The following is a 17252-nucleotide window of genomic DNA, read 5'->3' on the forward strand; positions in this document are numbered from 1 at the left end:
ATCAAAACCTCGATTAATTGAACATTTTACCTCGATTATGATTAATGAACGATTATTTTGTTTTGGGGTTTTTTTTTTTTTTTTTGCCCTCATAGTTCACTTACAAGGTTTGTACTGTAAATATGCTTGACTATTAAAGGTGGGGTATTTTTTCCTATTGAAAGAGTGATCTGACTTAACAGCTCACTTTCAGCAGTTATTTTATCTATGGTTCGTAACATTTCTTACAGATTTCTGCTCGTTGTAAATCAGATAAAGATAAATTAGCACAATACCAGTACGTAATGAGAGCGATTGCATGTGAATTAGTCATACCGTCTCTCTATTAATTGTGAAGCTGTGGGTTGTAAATAGTTACTTCAAAAGAAGAAAAATATATGCTATAATATCTTTTGAGTTTCTAAGCTACTTTAGTGATAAATCACAGGACAGCGCTGACAGTTAGTTTCTGCGTTCCTCTCTGTGCGCGCGATCTTCACGTTTTGCGCAGCTACTGTTTGTATGAGTGTTCGTGCCACAATGCAGCTGCGCGAGCACAGTAGCTCGATATAATACACATCCGATCGTCTAATCGCTTGAATGTCCAAACTGGCAAACCGTAAAACACATACAACTGACAAAGTTTAGTGAAGACGCAAGGCTTACCGCTCGCTCACCGTGTGTTGACTCGGCGTTCACCTGCGTGTTGACTGGACGGGGCGGAGTCACGTGGCTACACACGCGGTAGAATGTTTTTAAAAGGGTAGTATTAACAGGATTAAAAAAAACGAAATAACCAACATGGGAAAAATACGTTGGTTAGAGGTTCTGAATTTCGGTTTCGATTACTTTTCGATTAATCGTCCAGCCCTAAATCCTAGGGTTAAAGTTGTAAGACAAAAAGGTCACACCAAAGAACAACACGTGCCATATAGTCCAAGTGTTCTGGGGGTATACGATAGGGTTTGGTGAAAAACGAAACGTAAGCGAAATTTAATTGATTAATTAGCCATAGTTCACTCAGAAAAAGCACACAAGTTGTGAGAAATCAAGATTAAGAAAAAGACGACATGAAATACAACCCATGTACGTTCTTCTCTGAGGAGAATAATATTTCTGTGATGGCAAAGCTGAATTTTCAGCATCATTACTCCAGTCTTCAGTGTCACATGATCCTTCAGAAATCATTCTAATATGCTGATTTGCTGCTCAAGAAATATTTCTTATCAATGTTGAACAAAGTCTGGCTGCTTAATATTTTTGGAAACCATGATACTTTTTTAACTGATTGACTTGGAATCTGTGTTTCAGGAAAAAGAAAGGCTGGCCAGTCTGGAGAGAAGATACCAGAGCCTAACTGGTGGAAAGACCTTCCCCAAAACCTCCAATACTATAAAGGAGGTAAGAAGGATTGTAATAATATGCTTGATGAGCCTGTTACGCTAGGCTACAAGAAATAACTGCTGAAATATCTGCATGAAATAAGAAATAATTTGGTTAACATATCTTCAAAATGTTATTGAGGTTTTTCTGTGTATGATCTTTTGTGACTCTAAAATGGTTGATGTGGACCCATAGTATGTTTCTTTGCAAGACATTTTGACAATTTGGCTTTCTTGGGTTAGGAAAGCTATAAGGTTTAGCTTTTTAGCCATATGTTCCTGATAGCATACAGTATGCATCCCATGTGCAACCCGTAATAATTGGGATAGCAAAACAGGAAATTAAATCTTTTAGACTCAGGATATTGTTTGACTTATAAACCTCCGCCTAGGATGTGCTTCACATCAGCGAGGCTGACCTGTTAGATGGTGACCAGCCCTACTCCTCCCCTTTTCATGCTTCCTCATTCCACTCATATCCCATCATGCCTCAGGAGGTAACTGAACTAACTGTAAGTGCATGCAGCCTGCAGCTTCTAAAACTGACAATATTGACTAATGAACATGGCAGTACAAAATAATTTATTCTCAATTTGTGTTGTTATTGAGAGAACTTGACTTGTTGGGATCTCAAGTTTAGAGGCTTCCAAAGGCAAATCACACTTCCTTGGAAGATTTGGATTGGGTTGATTGATTTTATGTGAAGCCAAGACACTTATAAATCAGTTTAGTGATTGTGTACCATGTAGTATTGAGAAATAATTCAAAATACTTATTTGAATATATTGGTTTGTTTGGAAAGTAACCAACAAGTGTTTTACAGATTCATTTTTAGAATCAATGTGAATTTTTTTTTTTTTTTTTTCTAGTTTCATTAGTAAATCTATTGCCATCACTGTAATTGAGATCCTAATTTTTTGTTCTAGATACACTACCGTTCAATAGTTTGGGGTCGGTAATGCAGTAATGTTGTGCAATATTTTTACAATTTAAAATAACTCTTTTCTATTTTAATATATTTTAAAAATGTAATTTATTCCTGTGATGCAAAGCTGAATTTTCAGCATCATTACTTCAGTCTTCAGTGTCACATGATTCTTTAGAAATCATTCTAATATGCTGATTTGCTGCTCAAGAAACATTTCTTATTATTATCAATGTTGAAAGCAGTTGTGCTGCTTTAATATTTTTGTAGAAACCATGATGCATTTCTTTTCTTTTTAGGATTTTTTGATGAACAGAAAGTTCAAAAGAACAGCATTTATTTGAAATAAAAATCTTTTGTAACAATGTAAAAACATTTACTGTCACTTTTGACCAGATTGATGTATCCTTGCCGTATTCATTTCCTTTAAAAAAAATCTTACTGACCCCAAACAAAGGTAGTGTATATCATTTGATAGTTATAAAACTAAGCAGATATTTCTAAAAGTGTAGTTAGCTACTTTTTGTTAAGAATTTGCAGAGTAGCTACTTTTTCAAAATTAATTTGACTGTAGTTGGGCTAAGAGTTAGATAGAGGCATGTCATCATTGTTCGAGCTAGGCATTCCTGTCACTGTAGGTGTATGAATATGAACATGACAACTGCTCTTATGGGGTTTGGATGTGAGTAAACTGACAGCTGAACTTCTGTCCTGCGTGAATGGGTTGACTGTTAACGTGTCTCAGGAGTACTTGAAGATGTCGGATGTTTATAAGATGTATGGGAGTGATTGCCATGACATCCAGCTCGCCAACGCTTCCTCACATGGCCTCTCGCTTGCCCTTGACCCAGCTGTAACTGCCCCCCGTGAGGTATCATAGCTGCTCTCTTCTTTCTGCCTCTCTCTTTTGAGCTTTTTTCCTTTCTTCATACCTTTAGCTATACATCATATACATGATCATCACCAAGCATTATAATAGGGTCATGCTATGAATCGGGTGCCTTTTCCAGTTTGAAAAGATCATTTATCATAAACATACTGACAAATAATGTTTTCAGTTTTTAGTTGAAAATGGTGTTGTGTAAACAGAACCTCAAGCTAAATACAGTGAATATAATTTATTTTAATATAATATAAATTCAGATTATTATCTTTAACTAAAACTAAAACTATTCAAAACATTTTTGTTAATTGAAATAAAGCTGAAATAAAAATATACATATGCATACAATATACATATAAAATATACATATGTAACTAAATGAAAATTAGAAATGTTGCATTGGCAACTAACAGAAATAAGTTTAAGTTGAAGCACTACAATTATTAACTAGACATAATAATTACAAACTGAATTAAAATGAAAACTAAAAGGAAAATAAATTCAAACTAAAAAAACTAATGAAAATTACAAATTCGCATAACAGAATTACCAAAAAATTAACAACAATTAAAATGAAAAATATAATAGTAAAAGAAGTAAACTATAATAGTACATAAATAATACTAGAATAACACTAGTTTGGATATAATTATACTTTCAGAAAATTAAAAAAAAAAATGGTTTATGCTAATAGTTCAGAGTTTTTGAGTTTAATTTGACAGCCATGAAGGTCATTAAACTACAAGACAGATATATAGATACATATAAATAATAAAGCTAGAATTCTTTTTTTCATATATTTTGTTTTCATTAAAAGTTACAAGTTGGAACAGAGGTAGGACAGATAAAAAAACAACAAATAAATAAAGGGACAAAAATGGCACCTGTTTTATAGAATGACCTAGTATCTGATCAATCTCTAGGCTTGTTGCAATAAGGCGATCTTTTAAGGTGATGATACACGGGGCAACTGTTGCTGAGCGATGTTGCTTGGGCACTTTCCCATTGAAAATGGGCAACAAATTTCGATCTAAAGTATCCAGATAGAAATTTGTTGCCTATTCTCAATGAGAAAGTGCCCAAGCAACATCACTCGACAACATTGCTCGAAAAGTTGCCTCGTGTATCATCACCTTTACATGTTAGGTTTTGTCCTAACCAGCTGCATTTTGCCATTGGTTTCTATGACATTGTTAGATAGTTCTGCCCATAGTGAAATCTCATTGATTGAAATATCACTCCACATAACTGTATATTAAACATCAAATGTTTTCACTTTCACTGCGGACAAACTACCTACCTCTGTAAATTTGGCACATTGCACCTGGTTAGGACACAGTATAAAGGATGATGTTTATGTATTGAAAAAATTGGGAACTGAATAGTTAATTATGTGTTCTAGTTACTAACTTTAAAACTTTGTAGAAAAAATACCTTTCTTTACAGTCTCCATAACACGTTGTCTTCTCTTTCCTGCTCTGCTACTTGCTGTTTTTTCCCCCTGCCTGTGTCCGTGTGTCACTCCTGGATGTCAGGAGTATGTGACTGTCGGCCAATTAAACCAGATCTATGGGATGCCGAAGGTGGAGTCTTCCCCTACCTCACCCATCCAATTACTTCAGTCTTCTCTAGCAGACTCTGCCTTCTCCTGCCTCCCCTCCCCTCATGGCTCCTCCCTCTCTCTCTCCTTTGAGGTGTGTCTCTTCTCCTCTGTTCTCTCTTGTTTAGTTCCTTGTTAGGGCTGGGTATCGCCAACTACCTGTGTCATTCTGTCATTGAACAAATCATTCAGTTGCTCATTAACACTCTTCTCTTTCTCTCTCTGGCATTCCACCGTCCCACCTTTCTCTCTCCTGCTCATGCTCTCTGTACTAATGGATGTGCTGCGTGTGTTAAGCGTCAGTCGGATTGGGGCAGGCCTCAGATGCCGGCTCTAGATTTAGATCGCTGGTACCAGGAGGTAATGGCAGCTAGATATGCAAACCAGCTCTGCCCTCCTCCCCTCCCGGCTAAAGCTTTCTCATCACGCAAGCCTGCGCAGGTAACAGCCAAAAGCTCAGCTGTCTTTCACCTTCTTCTGCTCTCCCACATTTTCATACTTCATCTTCATAGGCCTCACTATGTGTCTAAGTAAGGTTTTTTGGAGGGTGTTTTTTGTGAGTGTCATGGTATTTTTTGTTTGTTTTGGCTTTTGGCTGTTCATCATCTCAGAGTTTTCTGCCATCTTCTGTTGTTGTACTATTGCAGGGGTTCCCAGTCCTGTTCCTGGAGATCGACCTTCCTGCAAAGTTCAGCTCCATCCCTGATCAAACACAACTGAACCAGCTAATTAAGATCTTCAGGGGCACTTATAACAAAGATTGACTTAATATTGGGAGATACGAGGGTCCGTGGCTCTACCATTGGAGAAAGCTTACCGCCTAATTGCTACTCAAAACTAGCCCAATCACGTTTCAGGGGCAAAAATCGCATTCCGGGGGTAAAATCTGCATTTTTGTCGGGGTCCCCCTGGTAAAATTCACATTCCAGTGGCTAAATATCATGTTATTTGGGATCGCTTCAAACCGCAGACATGAAAAACAACCCACGGCAAAAGTGTTAAAGTAGCCCAATTCCGCGGGAAAACTGCGGACTTGGCAACACTGCTTAACGGCTAACTTGGATCACGTGTGCCTTGATAACTAATCACATTACAGCCTTGATGCCATTGAATTTCATTCAGAGTTCAATCACTGTTTGCGGATACAATAGAAATAAATGTGAAGTGGCGTAAACTGAATCATACCTGTTGCTCTTATAAAACACATTTTTTTTGGTGTAAACTCTAAAAATAGATAAATCCAAAACAAATGTTTAAGAGCAAACATGTTGAAGATTAGCTGATGGGCTGTGGATTCATTAAATGATAAGATTTCCTCACAAAAGCGTTTTATTTAGCATAGTGAAGCCTCTTCTCCATTGACATCCATGAAAAAAAAAAAAGGCCTCTTGTCTTCTTCCCTGCATACCACAGTGTTAGCAGGCGTTACGCTTTTTTCGGCAACGCCGAACATTAATCCGGAGACATTTGAAAACTGAGTTTTTGTTTTAAAATGCTCCTCATCCACACTAGCGTTTTCAAGCGTTTTCCAAAAGTTGTTCATCCACACTGAAACATATGAAAACGCTTAAATCGCCTTACTGTGCATGTCTAAAACATACTAAAAGCTCACAAGATGATGCAGAGAGAGCAGATATAATAAAGTTCTCACGCTATTCTTCTGGCACAGTCATTTTATTAGCATATGATCACATCACTCACTGTTGCGTCCAGGTCACACTCAAAATCGGATTTTTAAAAACACAAATGTGAGTAAATTCTCTGTCATCTTCGCAGGAATGTAATATGAAGATTCTACAAAGGAGCATTTATCTTGAGCAATATTGTCACATGACTAAACAAGCATTATCGTTTTCAAATACTTCAGTTTTCACCAAAATAAAACGCAAAAAAGATGTTTTCAAATGTATCCACTTTGGAGAGCGTTTTCAAAAAGCTCTGTTTTCCTTGACAAAAACGCTGTTTCAGTGTGGACGGAAGACAAAAAACGGAGAGAAAAAGATGCGTTTTCAAACGAAAACGTATTGGTGTGGACAAGGCCTAAGGTTGCAGGCTTGCCTTCAAGTGGCTTTGTTCAGGAGCACTTATAATTATAGACAGGTGTGTTGGATCAGGGTTGGATCTAAACTCTGCAGGAAGGTAAATCTCCAGGAACAGGATTCAGGACCCTTGTGTCAAGAACCATCTATAGAAGAAAAAGGAATAGTTCACCTGAAAATGAGGATTCTGTCTTTATTTACTCTTTTACTAACCCTCATGCCTGAACATTTCTTCAATGGAACACAAAAGGAGAAGTTGAGCAGAATGTCCAAGCTGCTCTCTTCCATTGCAATTGAGACTGTTGGGGACCAGAAGCAATCATAGTTCAAAAAGGACAAAAAACATAAATATGGTCTTGCACTATATAATAACTTTGAGGAACAGATCGAATTTTAAGTCATTATGCTTTTAAAATCTGACAGACGTGATCACCGTTCACTTTTAATTGTATGAAAAAGAGCAGCTTGGACATTCTGCTTAATAACTCCTTTTGTGCATCATGAAAAAACATAATTCTGGGGTGTGTTTCCTAAAAGCATCTTTAGCCAACTATGGTAGCAAGTACCAGCATATTTCAATGATTCTGTGTTTCCAGAAACCATAGTTCCAGCAAACATTCTGACATAGTATGACATGCGAACTTAAATAGATCATGCTCTTGAGCAAAATAAGCACCCTAACATGCAGTATATTCTATCTTGCATTCCAAATATATACAAATTCCACTACATCTTTTAGTTTAAGAAAAGCAGTATTTTTGAAGAATGCACATGTGGGAGAACCCCGGAGTGATGTAAGAGGGAACCTGCGATTGATCTGGAAATAAAGCAAGACAATGAAGTACAAAAACAGTGAAGCAGACTTCAGATGCCATGTTCACTATTTACAGCAATAATCTGACATTAATTCGATCTCGAACTGATTAATTAGCAGACGTTAGTACTCCACCACCTGTGCGGCATCATCAACTATTTTGTTGAATCAATGTGGTTTGAAGGACAGATGTGCGATGAAGTTTCGGGAAACAGTCGTAATTAGGTAGTTAATTTCTTCAACAAAACATTGTACCATTGTGGTTAAACAGCAAGTTATGTCGTTGTACTGGAAACGCTCCCCAGGTTTTGAAAGATATGAGAGTGAATAAATGATGAGAGAATTTACATTTTTCTGTAAAATGTCCCTTTAAACAATCTTTTTACTGGTCATGCATGTTTGTTAGTTGATTGTGCAGTGAAGTGTGTTAAGCTATATACATTACTGTTAAAATGTTTTAATGTTTTTGAAATAAGTCTCTTACGCCTACCAAAGCTGGATTTATTTGATTCAAAATATAGTGAAAATATTAATATTGTGAAATATAATATTAAATATTACAATTTAAAATAAATGTTTTCTACTTTCAAATGTACATTAATTTATTCCTGTGATACAAAGCTGAATTTTCAGCATCATTACTCCAGTCTTTAGTGTCAGATGATCCTTCAGAAATCACTCTAATATGCTGATTTGCTGCTAAAGAAACATTTCTGATTCTTATCAATGCTGAAAACAGTTGTGCTGCTTAATATTTTTGCGGAAACTGTAATGCAAACTGTGAAAACAGCATTTATTTGAAATAGAAATCTTTTGTAACATTATAAATGTCTTGACTGTCACTTTTGATCAATTTAATGCATATTTCCTGAATAAAAGTATTAATTTCTTTAAAAAAAGAAAGAAAAAAATCTTACCACAAATTTGATCAGTAGTGTCAACAGAATGTGTCCTCATACTCTTATGTTAAAATCAAGGCACAAGGACTTTATTATCACAGTACAAAAACAGTTATGGGACCTTAATTGTTCAGTAAAAAGCAATGAGTCCTGTTTAACATTTTAACAATGCTGATATAATTCAAATCAGATGTTAAAGGTGTAGTTCACTCAAGTTCACTTCATTTATTCAACAGTAGTTCAATTTGTGCTATATGTGTGCTATATCATACTTAAAGGGTTAGTTCACCCAAAAATGAAATTTCTGTCATTAATTACTCATGTCGTTCCACACCCGTAAGACCTTCGTTCATCTTCTGAACACAAATTAAGATATTTTTGATTAAATCCGATGGCTCAGTGAGGCCTTTATTGCCAGCAAGATAATTAACATTTTCAGATGCCCAGAAAGGTACTAAAAACATATTTAAAACAGTTCATGTGACTACAGTGGTTCAACATTAATGTTATGAAGCGACGAGAATACTTTTTGTGCTCCAAAAAAACAAAATAACCACTTTATTCAACAATATCTAGTGATGGGCGAATTCAAAACACTGCTTCATGAAGCTTCGAAGCTTTACAGATCTTTTGTTTCGAATCAGTGGTTCGGAGCACGTATGAAACTGCCAAAGTCACGTGATTTCAGTAAATGAGGCTTCGTTACGTCATAAGTGTTTCGAAATTTCAACGGTTCACCATTGGGAGGCGTGATATTGATTGTTTGATACACGCTCCGAACCACTGATTCAAAACAAAAGATTTGTAAAGCTTCGAAGCTTCATGAAGCATAGTTTTGAAATCGCCCATCACTATATATTGTTGAAAAGTTGTTCATTTGTTATTTTGGCACACAAAAAGTATTCTCTTCGCTTCATAACATTAAGGTTGAACCACTGTAGTCACATGAACTGTTTTAAATATGTTTTTAGTAGCTTTCTGGGCATTTGAAAGTGTTAATCTTGCTGGCAATGGAGGCCTCACTGAGCCATCGGATTTTATCAAAAATATCTTAATTTGTGTTCCGAAGATGAACGAAGGTCTTACGGGTGTGAAACGACATGAGGGTGAGTAATTAATGACAGAAATTTCATTTTTGGGTGAACTAACCCTTTAAACCATATGATGTATTTTTTTGTCTTGTTAAATCTTATTTGCACATACTTGCATTCAATCTTGCAATGAGTAAATGAAGACTGAATTTTACACCTTTACTCTGTTTATTAACATGAAAAAAGCAGCACTTCAACTCACATCAAGTCTTTTTGGCCTACAGGTGTACCGCTCTCGACTGGACAGTGATACCAGCCAATCGTCACTGAGAACGAAAATCAGCGCCGGTCTGTCCCCCACATACACTACGGCTACGCTGGGACGCAACACTCCTGCCAGGGTAAAATATGGCATTGACTCTGTTAGCCTCTTGCCAGGGTAAATTTTCTCTGTTACACCCCTGCTAGAGTAAATAGTGCATTTACTCTCCTGTTATCAGAATCTCTTGCATCATTTAATGTGGTAATTTAGTCCCCTCTTTATTGTTAAATATGCTGGTGGAAATAATTGTTTGTTTTGTTTACCCAGAGTCCTCTGATGGTAGCCAACAGCACCGGGAGTCTCCCACGCAACCTGGCAGCCACCCTGCAGGACATTGAGACCAAGAGGCAGCTTGCTCTTCAGCAGAAAGGTAATGAGAACAGCAGCTTGACAGCTGACATTTTACAGCTGGTTGTAAAATCAACATAAACAACTGATGAGCAATCAAACTTCAAGAAATATCTCAACCGAAAATGTCATTATTTACTTCATGTTGTTCCAAACCCACATGTTTTTTCATTTCCACCATGATTTTATTTCTCGTATTCAAAGTGATCATGGGAGGCCATCCTTCCTTAGTTTTAACTTTTGACCATTATTCATCATTTGTTGTCCCTTGCCCTCAAACAGAATTCTTGCCCTCCATGTTTGAGTCCTCCTCCAGTACGGACATTTCCACAGGTAGAGCGAGCTCTGAGTAGCATTGGACTGTCCTTCTTCATCATAATCATCATCCTCAATTCTGACTCAACATTTTGTGCACTTCTTCCCCCTCATTGGAACGGGCTTGACAGTGTCCAAATGTTCTTGTACACCCAATGTTCTTTTCTCCACTGATGGCATTCTTTAGATATATGTATGGGATTAACTGTGCATGGACTGAATGATGATATCAGGGATTATCTATAAATAAATATTATAGATAAATGGTTTCATGCACTTTGGAAAGCTGCACTGCCAGTCAAAAGTTGACTGAATTTGTTCGTAATGATCTCAAAACCTTATGATTTGGCTTATGCTTAAATGCTTGAAATTACTTTTTATGCAAATGTACATTGAACCTAATCTTATTTCTACTTATGAATGAAGACAACATTTTATTTTATTTTATTTTAATTTTAGTTTTTTATTAAAGCTCATATATAAGACCAGTTACATTTTTTTTTTAAATTCTTTAATTTTATTTATTTTTTTAATTTTTGATGCAGTTACTACACAATTCCCATATCACAGGGAGTATTTTATTTTATTTTATTTTAAATAATAAGACCAGTTTAATTTTTTTTAATTCTTTATTTTTAATTTAATTCTATTTAATTTTAGTTAATTTTAGTTATTTTATTTTTTATTAAAGCTCATATATAAGACCAGTTTAATTGTTTTTTAAAATTCTTTAATTTTACTTAAATTTTCTTATTATTATTATTATTATTTTACTTTTTTTACAGTTACTACATAATTCCCATATCACATGGAGTATTTTATTTTATTTTATTTTATGTATTATTTTTTTATTTTTTTTTATTTTATATTAGTGCTCAAGTATAGATCAGTTTAATTATGTTTTTTTTTCTTCTTTTTTTTTCCATTTATTACTTTAACATTTTTTTGTGGTTAATACATAATTCCAAAATCATAGGGAGCATAAATGTTTAATTAGTTTATTCAGTTTTATTATTTCAATTATATACATTTTATTTTTAATTTGTTAAAAAAAAGATTACATTTTAATGACAGAATGATTTATTTATTTATTTTTACTTTTTTCTTAGTTTTGATGACTTCAGTATTCTAAAATGTAATAAAGAATGAGTAGATAAGTTTAAACTTTTGACTGGTAATGTATAAAGGGTTCTTCAAACAGAGGTATTGCTTGGGCTGTTTATTCAGCACACATACGTTGCATATTTTATGTGTGTATGTGTGAGGCATAATGGAGCTAATTGTGGGCCATCGGTGCCATCCTAAATGGATGTGCAGTCACTTGGGTTTCAAAGCACTATGTAGTCTAATAAAGGGTTTGGCAGCTATCAGTTTTGGGCATTTAGTTCAGTGCATATCCATTCTGTGGATCTGACTTTCATATATATGTTTTATCTACATCAGGTCAGCAGGTTATTGAGGAGCAGCGGAGGCGTTTGGCCGAGCTGAAGCAGAAAGCTGCAGTAGAGGCTCAGTGCCAGTGGGAGGCGCTCCATGGCTCTCAAACGCAACTCAACAATCCCTTTTCCTCAACCTCCGCACCAGTCATGCACCACTCCATCCTACACCACACAGCGCCCTCTTCAGGGGAACAACCGTATGACACCCTCAGCCTGGAGAGCTCGGACAGCATGGACACAAGCATCTCCACTGGAAACAACTCTGCCTGCTCTCCTGACAACATGTCCAGGTTCGACATTTCCATGTGCTTTCCTAAATCACTTTCTCAGAACGCTTAGCCAGTGGCTCTGTGACAGGAATTGGGGGCGGCCCCGTGGCTTTTCTCCACATGCCTGTCCCAAGCTAAATTATCAACCATCTGCTTAATGACTTTTAGTGAGTACGCTCCAAATTGAGACTTCAAATCATAGGGAGCATAAATGAATCACATTTATTAGCATTTTTTTAATTATTATTTTTATTATTAAAGCTCATATAAAATCAGTTTAATTATTTTTTTAATTATTTAATTTTTATTTTTAATATGTAAAGCAAGGTCATTTTTCAGTAATTGTGAGGGTTTTGAGTATGACAAATATTAATTTAATTATAAATAAGACCATATATTTTTATATAAATATTATATCTTATAAAAAATTATAGTGTTCATTACTGTTCAAAAGTTTGGGGTCAGTGAGATTTTTAAAATGTTTTTGAAAGAAGTATATATTATTTAAATATTATTACCATTTGAACTTTTTTTTAAAAAACTTTAATTTTAAAATGTAATTTATTCCTGCTATGACAGTTCAAAATTTGAAACAGAAATCTTTTGTAACATTTTAAATGTCTTACTGTCACTGAATAAAAGTATTAATTTCTTTGATTAAAAAAAAAAATTCCTCATGAAACCAAACTTTTGAACAGTAGCATGTATTATTATAAATTTATTTAATATTACATCCATGTGAAAATGTGTAAAATAATGTATATTTTTGATAAAGTCACATGGATGTAATAGCTCAGTGTATATAGAAGCTGTAAATCAGAATGCAGCGACCGTGCTTCGTCCCGCCCACTTTCCTGCGAAAAGGAAAGAACAAATGAACGACTTTGATGCCTGAGGCAACAGATTAGGTTGTTTCTGGGTTAAACGGACTCTGTGAAGATACGTCTTTAAGCTTGTAGGTTGTTGCTGGGTTAAACGGGCTGTGTGGAAACGGTCGTCTTGTCGGCTTCCACTTAACAGGGACAGTCAGAGAACACATAGGACTAATTGGGCTTGCAAAAATGTCAACAACTGAAAAGGAGTCTTCCATAAACACATGCCTGAGGTTTTACTGTTTGCTTATCCACCCTTCCTGTCATAAATGTACTCCCCCTTTTTTTGTCTCTGCTCTTCATCAGCCCCCTCTCTGCATATAAGAGTAATCCATTGTACTTGTACATACAAGTTTGGCAATAACGTCTCCTGCTATATTTTCATCAGAACCTGACATTTATAAATAACAGATTAGCCAAATGAGAAAGGAAATATGAGTTTAATTGGTTGCAAATCCAACAATTAATAAGGTGCAAACACTGACACGTGACAACAAGGTTGTGCGAAATTCAGAATTCAGTTCATGAGTGTGATTTGAATGGAATTGGTCATGCCGCAGAGGATGTTAGAAAGCAATTTGATGTGGAATGACAGGAAAAGGAATGCACTTAATTGTTATTCAAAAAAATTCAGTACGGTCACATTACAGATTTTCTTCTACACACAAAAAAAATGCATAATTAATAAGGCAAGCCTGCTTTGTGTTGTTTGTCTCCATTTTGAAGACTTTAGGGTAAATTAGAGCATTCTGTGAAATGTTGGGGATGAAGTGCATCAGGGTTCATAAAATAAAAGTTCATTTATTAAATATAATATAATACATGTATATGCATGTATGAAAAATTGAAATAAAAAGCTAATTTATTGGTTATTAACATTAATATTAATTATTAATATGTCATTTTTCTGGAATTACCTAATATAATGTGTGTTCTGTAACACATATGGGCAATTCATACTGAAAAATTAAATGTAATCAACTGTTCAAAATATTCTCTTCTGCTCACCAAAGAGGCATTTATTTGAAACTGTAATATTGTGAAATATTATTGCAGTTTAAACTAACTTTTCTATTTTAATATTTAATAATGCTGAACAGCATTTATTTGAAATAGAAATCATTTCCTAACAATAGACGTCACAGTAGGCAGGAGTCACTGCGGTTACACCCACACTGTAAAAAAAGATGGTTGGTTTAACTTAAAAAAGTAAGTTACCTGGTTGAGTTAATACAATGAAGGCGATTGGTTTAATCAACAGAAATTCAAAATATTATGTTATCTGAACCACATTAATTATTGAAGTTGATTTGACAGAAGAAAAAAAGTTGTGATAAAGCATGAAAAATTTTTTTTACTGAGTGGCAAAAAGACTCAATGTGAATGCTGCAAATAAAACACAAAACACATCTAAAATGGGAAAGAGCTGTGCGATTGACTGTACAAATAGATTCAACAAAAAAATTTGAGCTATCTTTTACAGACTGCTGAAAGCTACAGAAAACAGAAGCAAATAGATCGCTGCAATTTGCGGAAACAACTGGACTTCAGGCAGTGAAACATGTATTTGCAGTTACCGTTTTGAGTCAGATATGTTGAATGTTGAAATCATACTCTCATATATCATATATTGCATATATTGTAATGACAACTCATAAATTAAAGTATTTATCATCTTAAATTCTGTGTAACTGTAAAGTTTTTGTCAGCGTTTATTAAAAAAAAAACATCCATTATGGTGAGCCTTGTGTTCTACAAAGGGGGACAAAGAAAGTTTAGATAGATTGATAGATTGATTGATTGATTGATTGCAGCGCTGGACTCTGTACTGTCTGCCTGATGGCAACAGCTGACAGTTGTCCATATAACTTTAAAAGTTTCTACAAAATGTATTGAAACAACCAGAATATCCATTGATGTCCTCGTCACTTTAATTTCGCCAACAAATCCTGTCTTGAAGTGTGACAAAGCATCAAGTCAAGTCAAATTTATTTGTATATCAGCTTTACAGAAAGTCATACTGTTAGGTCTATAATGCCTTAGTGCTTTAACAAGTTTTAGGGCTGGCCGATATGACGATGTGACCCTGGACCACAAAACCAGTCATAAGGGTCAAGAAACATCATCTGAAAGTTGAATAAATAAGCTTTCCATTGATGTATGGTTTGTTAGGATAGTAGGCCGAGATACAACTATTTGAAAATCTGGAATCTGAGGGTGCCAAAAAAATCAAAATAATGAGAAGATCAGCTTTAAAGTTGTCCAAATGAAGTCCTTAGCAATACATATCCACTCAGAAAAATAATTTTTTGATACATTTACGGTAGGAAATTTACAAAATATCTTCATGGAACATGATCTTTACTTAATATCCTAATGATTTTTGGCATAAAAGAAAAATCGATAATTTTGACCCATACAATGTATTGTTGGCTATTGCCACAAATATACCTGTGCGATTTGTGACTGGTTTTGTAGTCCAGGGTCACATATAACAATGATATAAGTGATAATCCTGATTTAGATCTACCTATATTGTATTTATAGTGTTGTCTAGCAGATAAAGCGTTCTCAGGCTTTGCTTTATGTATTTCCCCGGCGTTGAAATCAGGTACATATAAATGTCAGAAAACCTGATTCCTGGCCACATGTCAATGTTCATGGACCACTGGTTCTTTGGTGAGTTGTAAGGAACACTGTCAAGTCCAGCTGCCTTTAATTTAAGAAGATGGTAGTTTGTTTTACTCCCGTTTCTGCAGTTTTCCCTATTAAATCCAGTCATGTCGCAGGATATTTTGCCACTCAGTCCGGCATGTTCTGGCGGGAAAGTGACGTCAATGCATAACCTCTAAATTAAAGTCTTTACTGTCACTGAATAAAAGTATTTATTTCTTAAAAAAAAAAACCTTACTGACCCCAAACTTTTCAACGATGGTGTATTATTAAAAAACTACACTTATAGCCAGTATATGAATTTCTTTGATGTCATTATATTTTAAGTGTACTTTCAGGAATTGAATTTCAAAGGCATTCTCAATTCATTTCTGAATGGCCCACAACCCAGTTTGACACTGACATGTTGTCTTTAGTTACAAGCTTTATCATGGGAAATGTGTGAAGATGTTGTAAACAAAAGCCTGTAAAGTACAGTGAAGCGGTGGATCAGTGGAGCTGGACCGGGGGCACAACGGCTTTGTAAATAGACGGCCTTCAGCTGTTTCTCTCAGGAGAGAATTTGTTTACTTGAAATGTTCTCAAGCTGTTTGTTTACTCTTGTCTTTATAAAGCTTCGAGCTAGACTGGGCTACTTCTCTAGAGTAATCCACTACACATTTTCTTTTTCTGTGTTTATAGTCCACATGTGCTTCATTTAATGTTTCAAGGCAGATTTTCATGCTTGTACTGTATGTTCGATCCAGCTGTATTTTCATATATGACGAAATGTTTCGTAATCCACCGGTCTCAGTGCTACTGGTCTCAATTCCATCATTCACCAAAGAGATGACCGAAGGGTGAATTCACTCAACGGTTGCGCAACTAGTATTTAAATGGCTGGCTGTCTTGGTTCAAACACGCATAGTGAATTCCCCCCTCAATATAGTTGATGGAGACTTTGACTGAAGTTTTGTGTGTTTCACAGTGCCAGTGGTATGGATGCACTGAAGATCGAAGAGATGGAGAAGTTGTTGAAGGAGGCACAACTGGAGAAAGCTCGACTCATTGAGTCCAGAGTGAGTTGTAGCATCAGTATACAGTCAATACAGTAACAATATTCATCTTTCTTGACTCAGTCATGTCTAATAACTGCTGCCCTCTTTTGGCCTGCAGGAACGAGAGACTCAGGCCCGTAAACTCATGCTAGAGGAAGAGAGAAGAAGAAGGGAGGAGGCGGAGAAGAGACTGCAGGAGGAGACGGTACACAGACAGCAGCTGATAGAGAAGGAGGTGAAGATGAGGTCCAAAAACTTCTCTCAGGTAAGGAGTCACTGTGCGAGAGTCCATTGGGATTGTACTAGGACTGTTGATTTAATGGATTCATTTTGTACAATTAATGAATTAGTGGTTAGGGTTTTTAGAGATTCTTTGTATTTCATATGGTTTTGAAAAATATTTACACCTTTTTCAATAAAAGATT

The 17252-nt window shown here is 35.5% G+C and overlaps 1 protein-coding gene across 25 annotated transcripts in view; it reads left to right on the plus strand.

Annotated features, from left to right (window-relative positions):
* phldb1b (pleckstrin homology-like domain, family B, member 1b) overlaps positions 1-17252 on the plus strand; it is an 86213-nt gene that overhangs the window by 60926 nt on the left and 8035 nt on the right. For 12 of the 25 annotated variants that reach the window (XM_051864003.1, XM_051864008.1, XM_051864000.1 and 9 more), the window contains 10 exons: positions 1291-1380; positions 1754-1873; positions 3032-3157; positions 4705-4863; positions 5067-5210; positions 9837-9953; positions 10142-10244; positions 11981-12266; positions 16758-16848; positions 16946-17092. In XM_051864003.1, the coding sequence (XP_051719963.1) occupies positions 1291-1380; positions 1754-1873; positions 3032-3157; positions 4705-4863; positions 5067-5210; positions 9837-9953; positions 10142-10244; positions 11981-12266; positions 16758-16848; positions 16946-17092 (1383 nt within the window). The remainder of the gene's footprint in view (positions 1-1290; positions 1381-1753; positions 1874-3031; positions 3158-4704; positions 4864-5066; positions 5211-9836; positions 9954-10141; positions 10245-11980; positions 12267-16757; positions 16849-16945; positions 17093-17252) is intronic. The other 13 variants (XM_051864009.1, XM_051864013.1, XM_051864002.1 and 10 more) reach the window with 12 other exon arrangements.

The sequence above is a fragment of the Ctenopharyngodon idella genome, chromosome 15, assembly GCF_019924925.1.
Source record: "Ctenopharyngodon idella isolate HZGC_01 chromosome 15, HZGC01, whole genome shotgun sequence".
Taxonomy (NCBI): domain Eukaryota; kingdom Metazoa; phylum Chordata; class Actinopteri; order Cypriniformes; family Xenocyprididae; genus Ctenopharyngodon; species Ctenopharyngodon idella.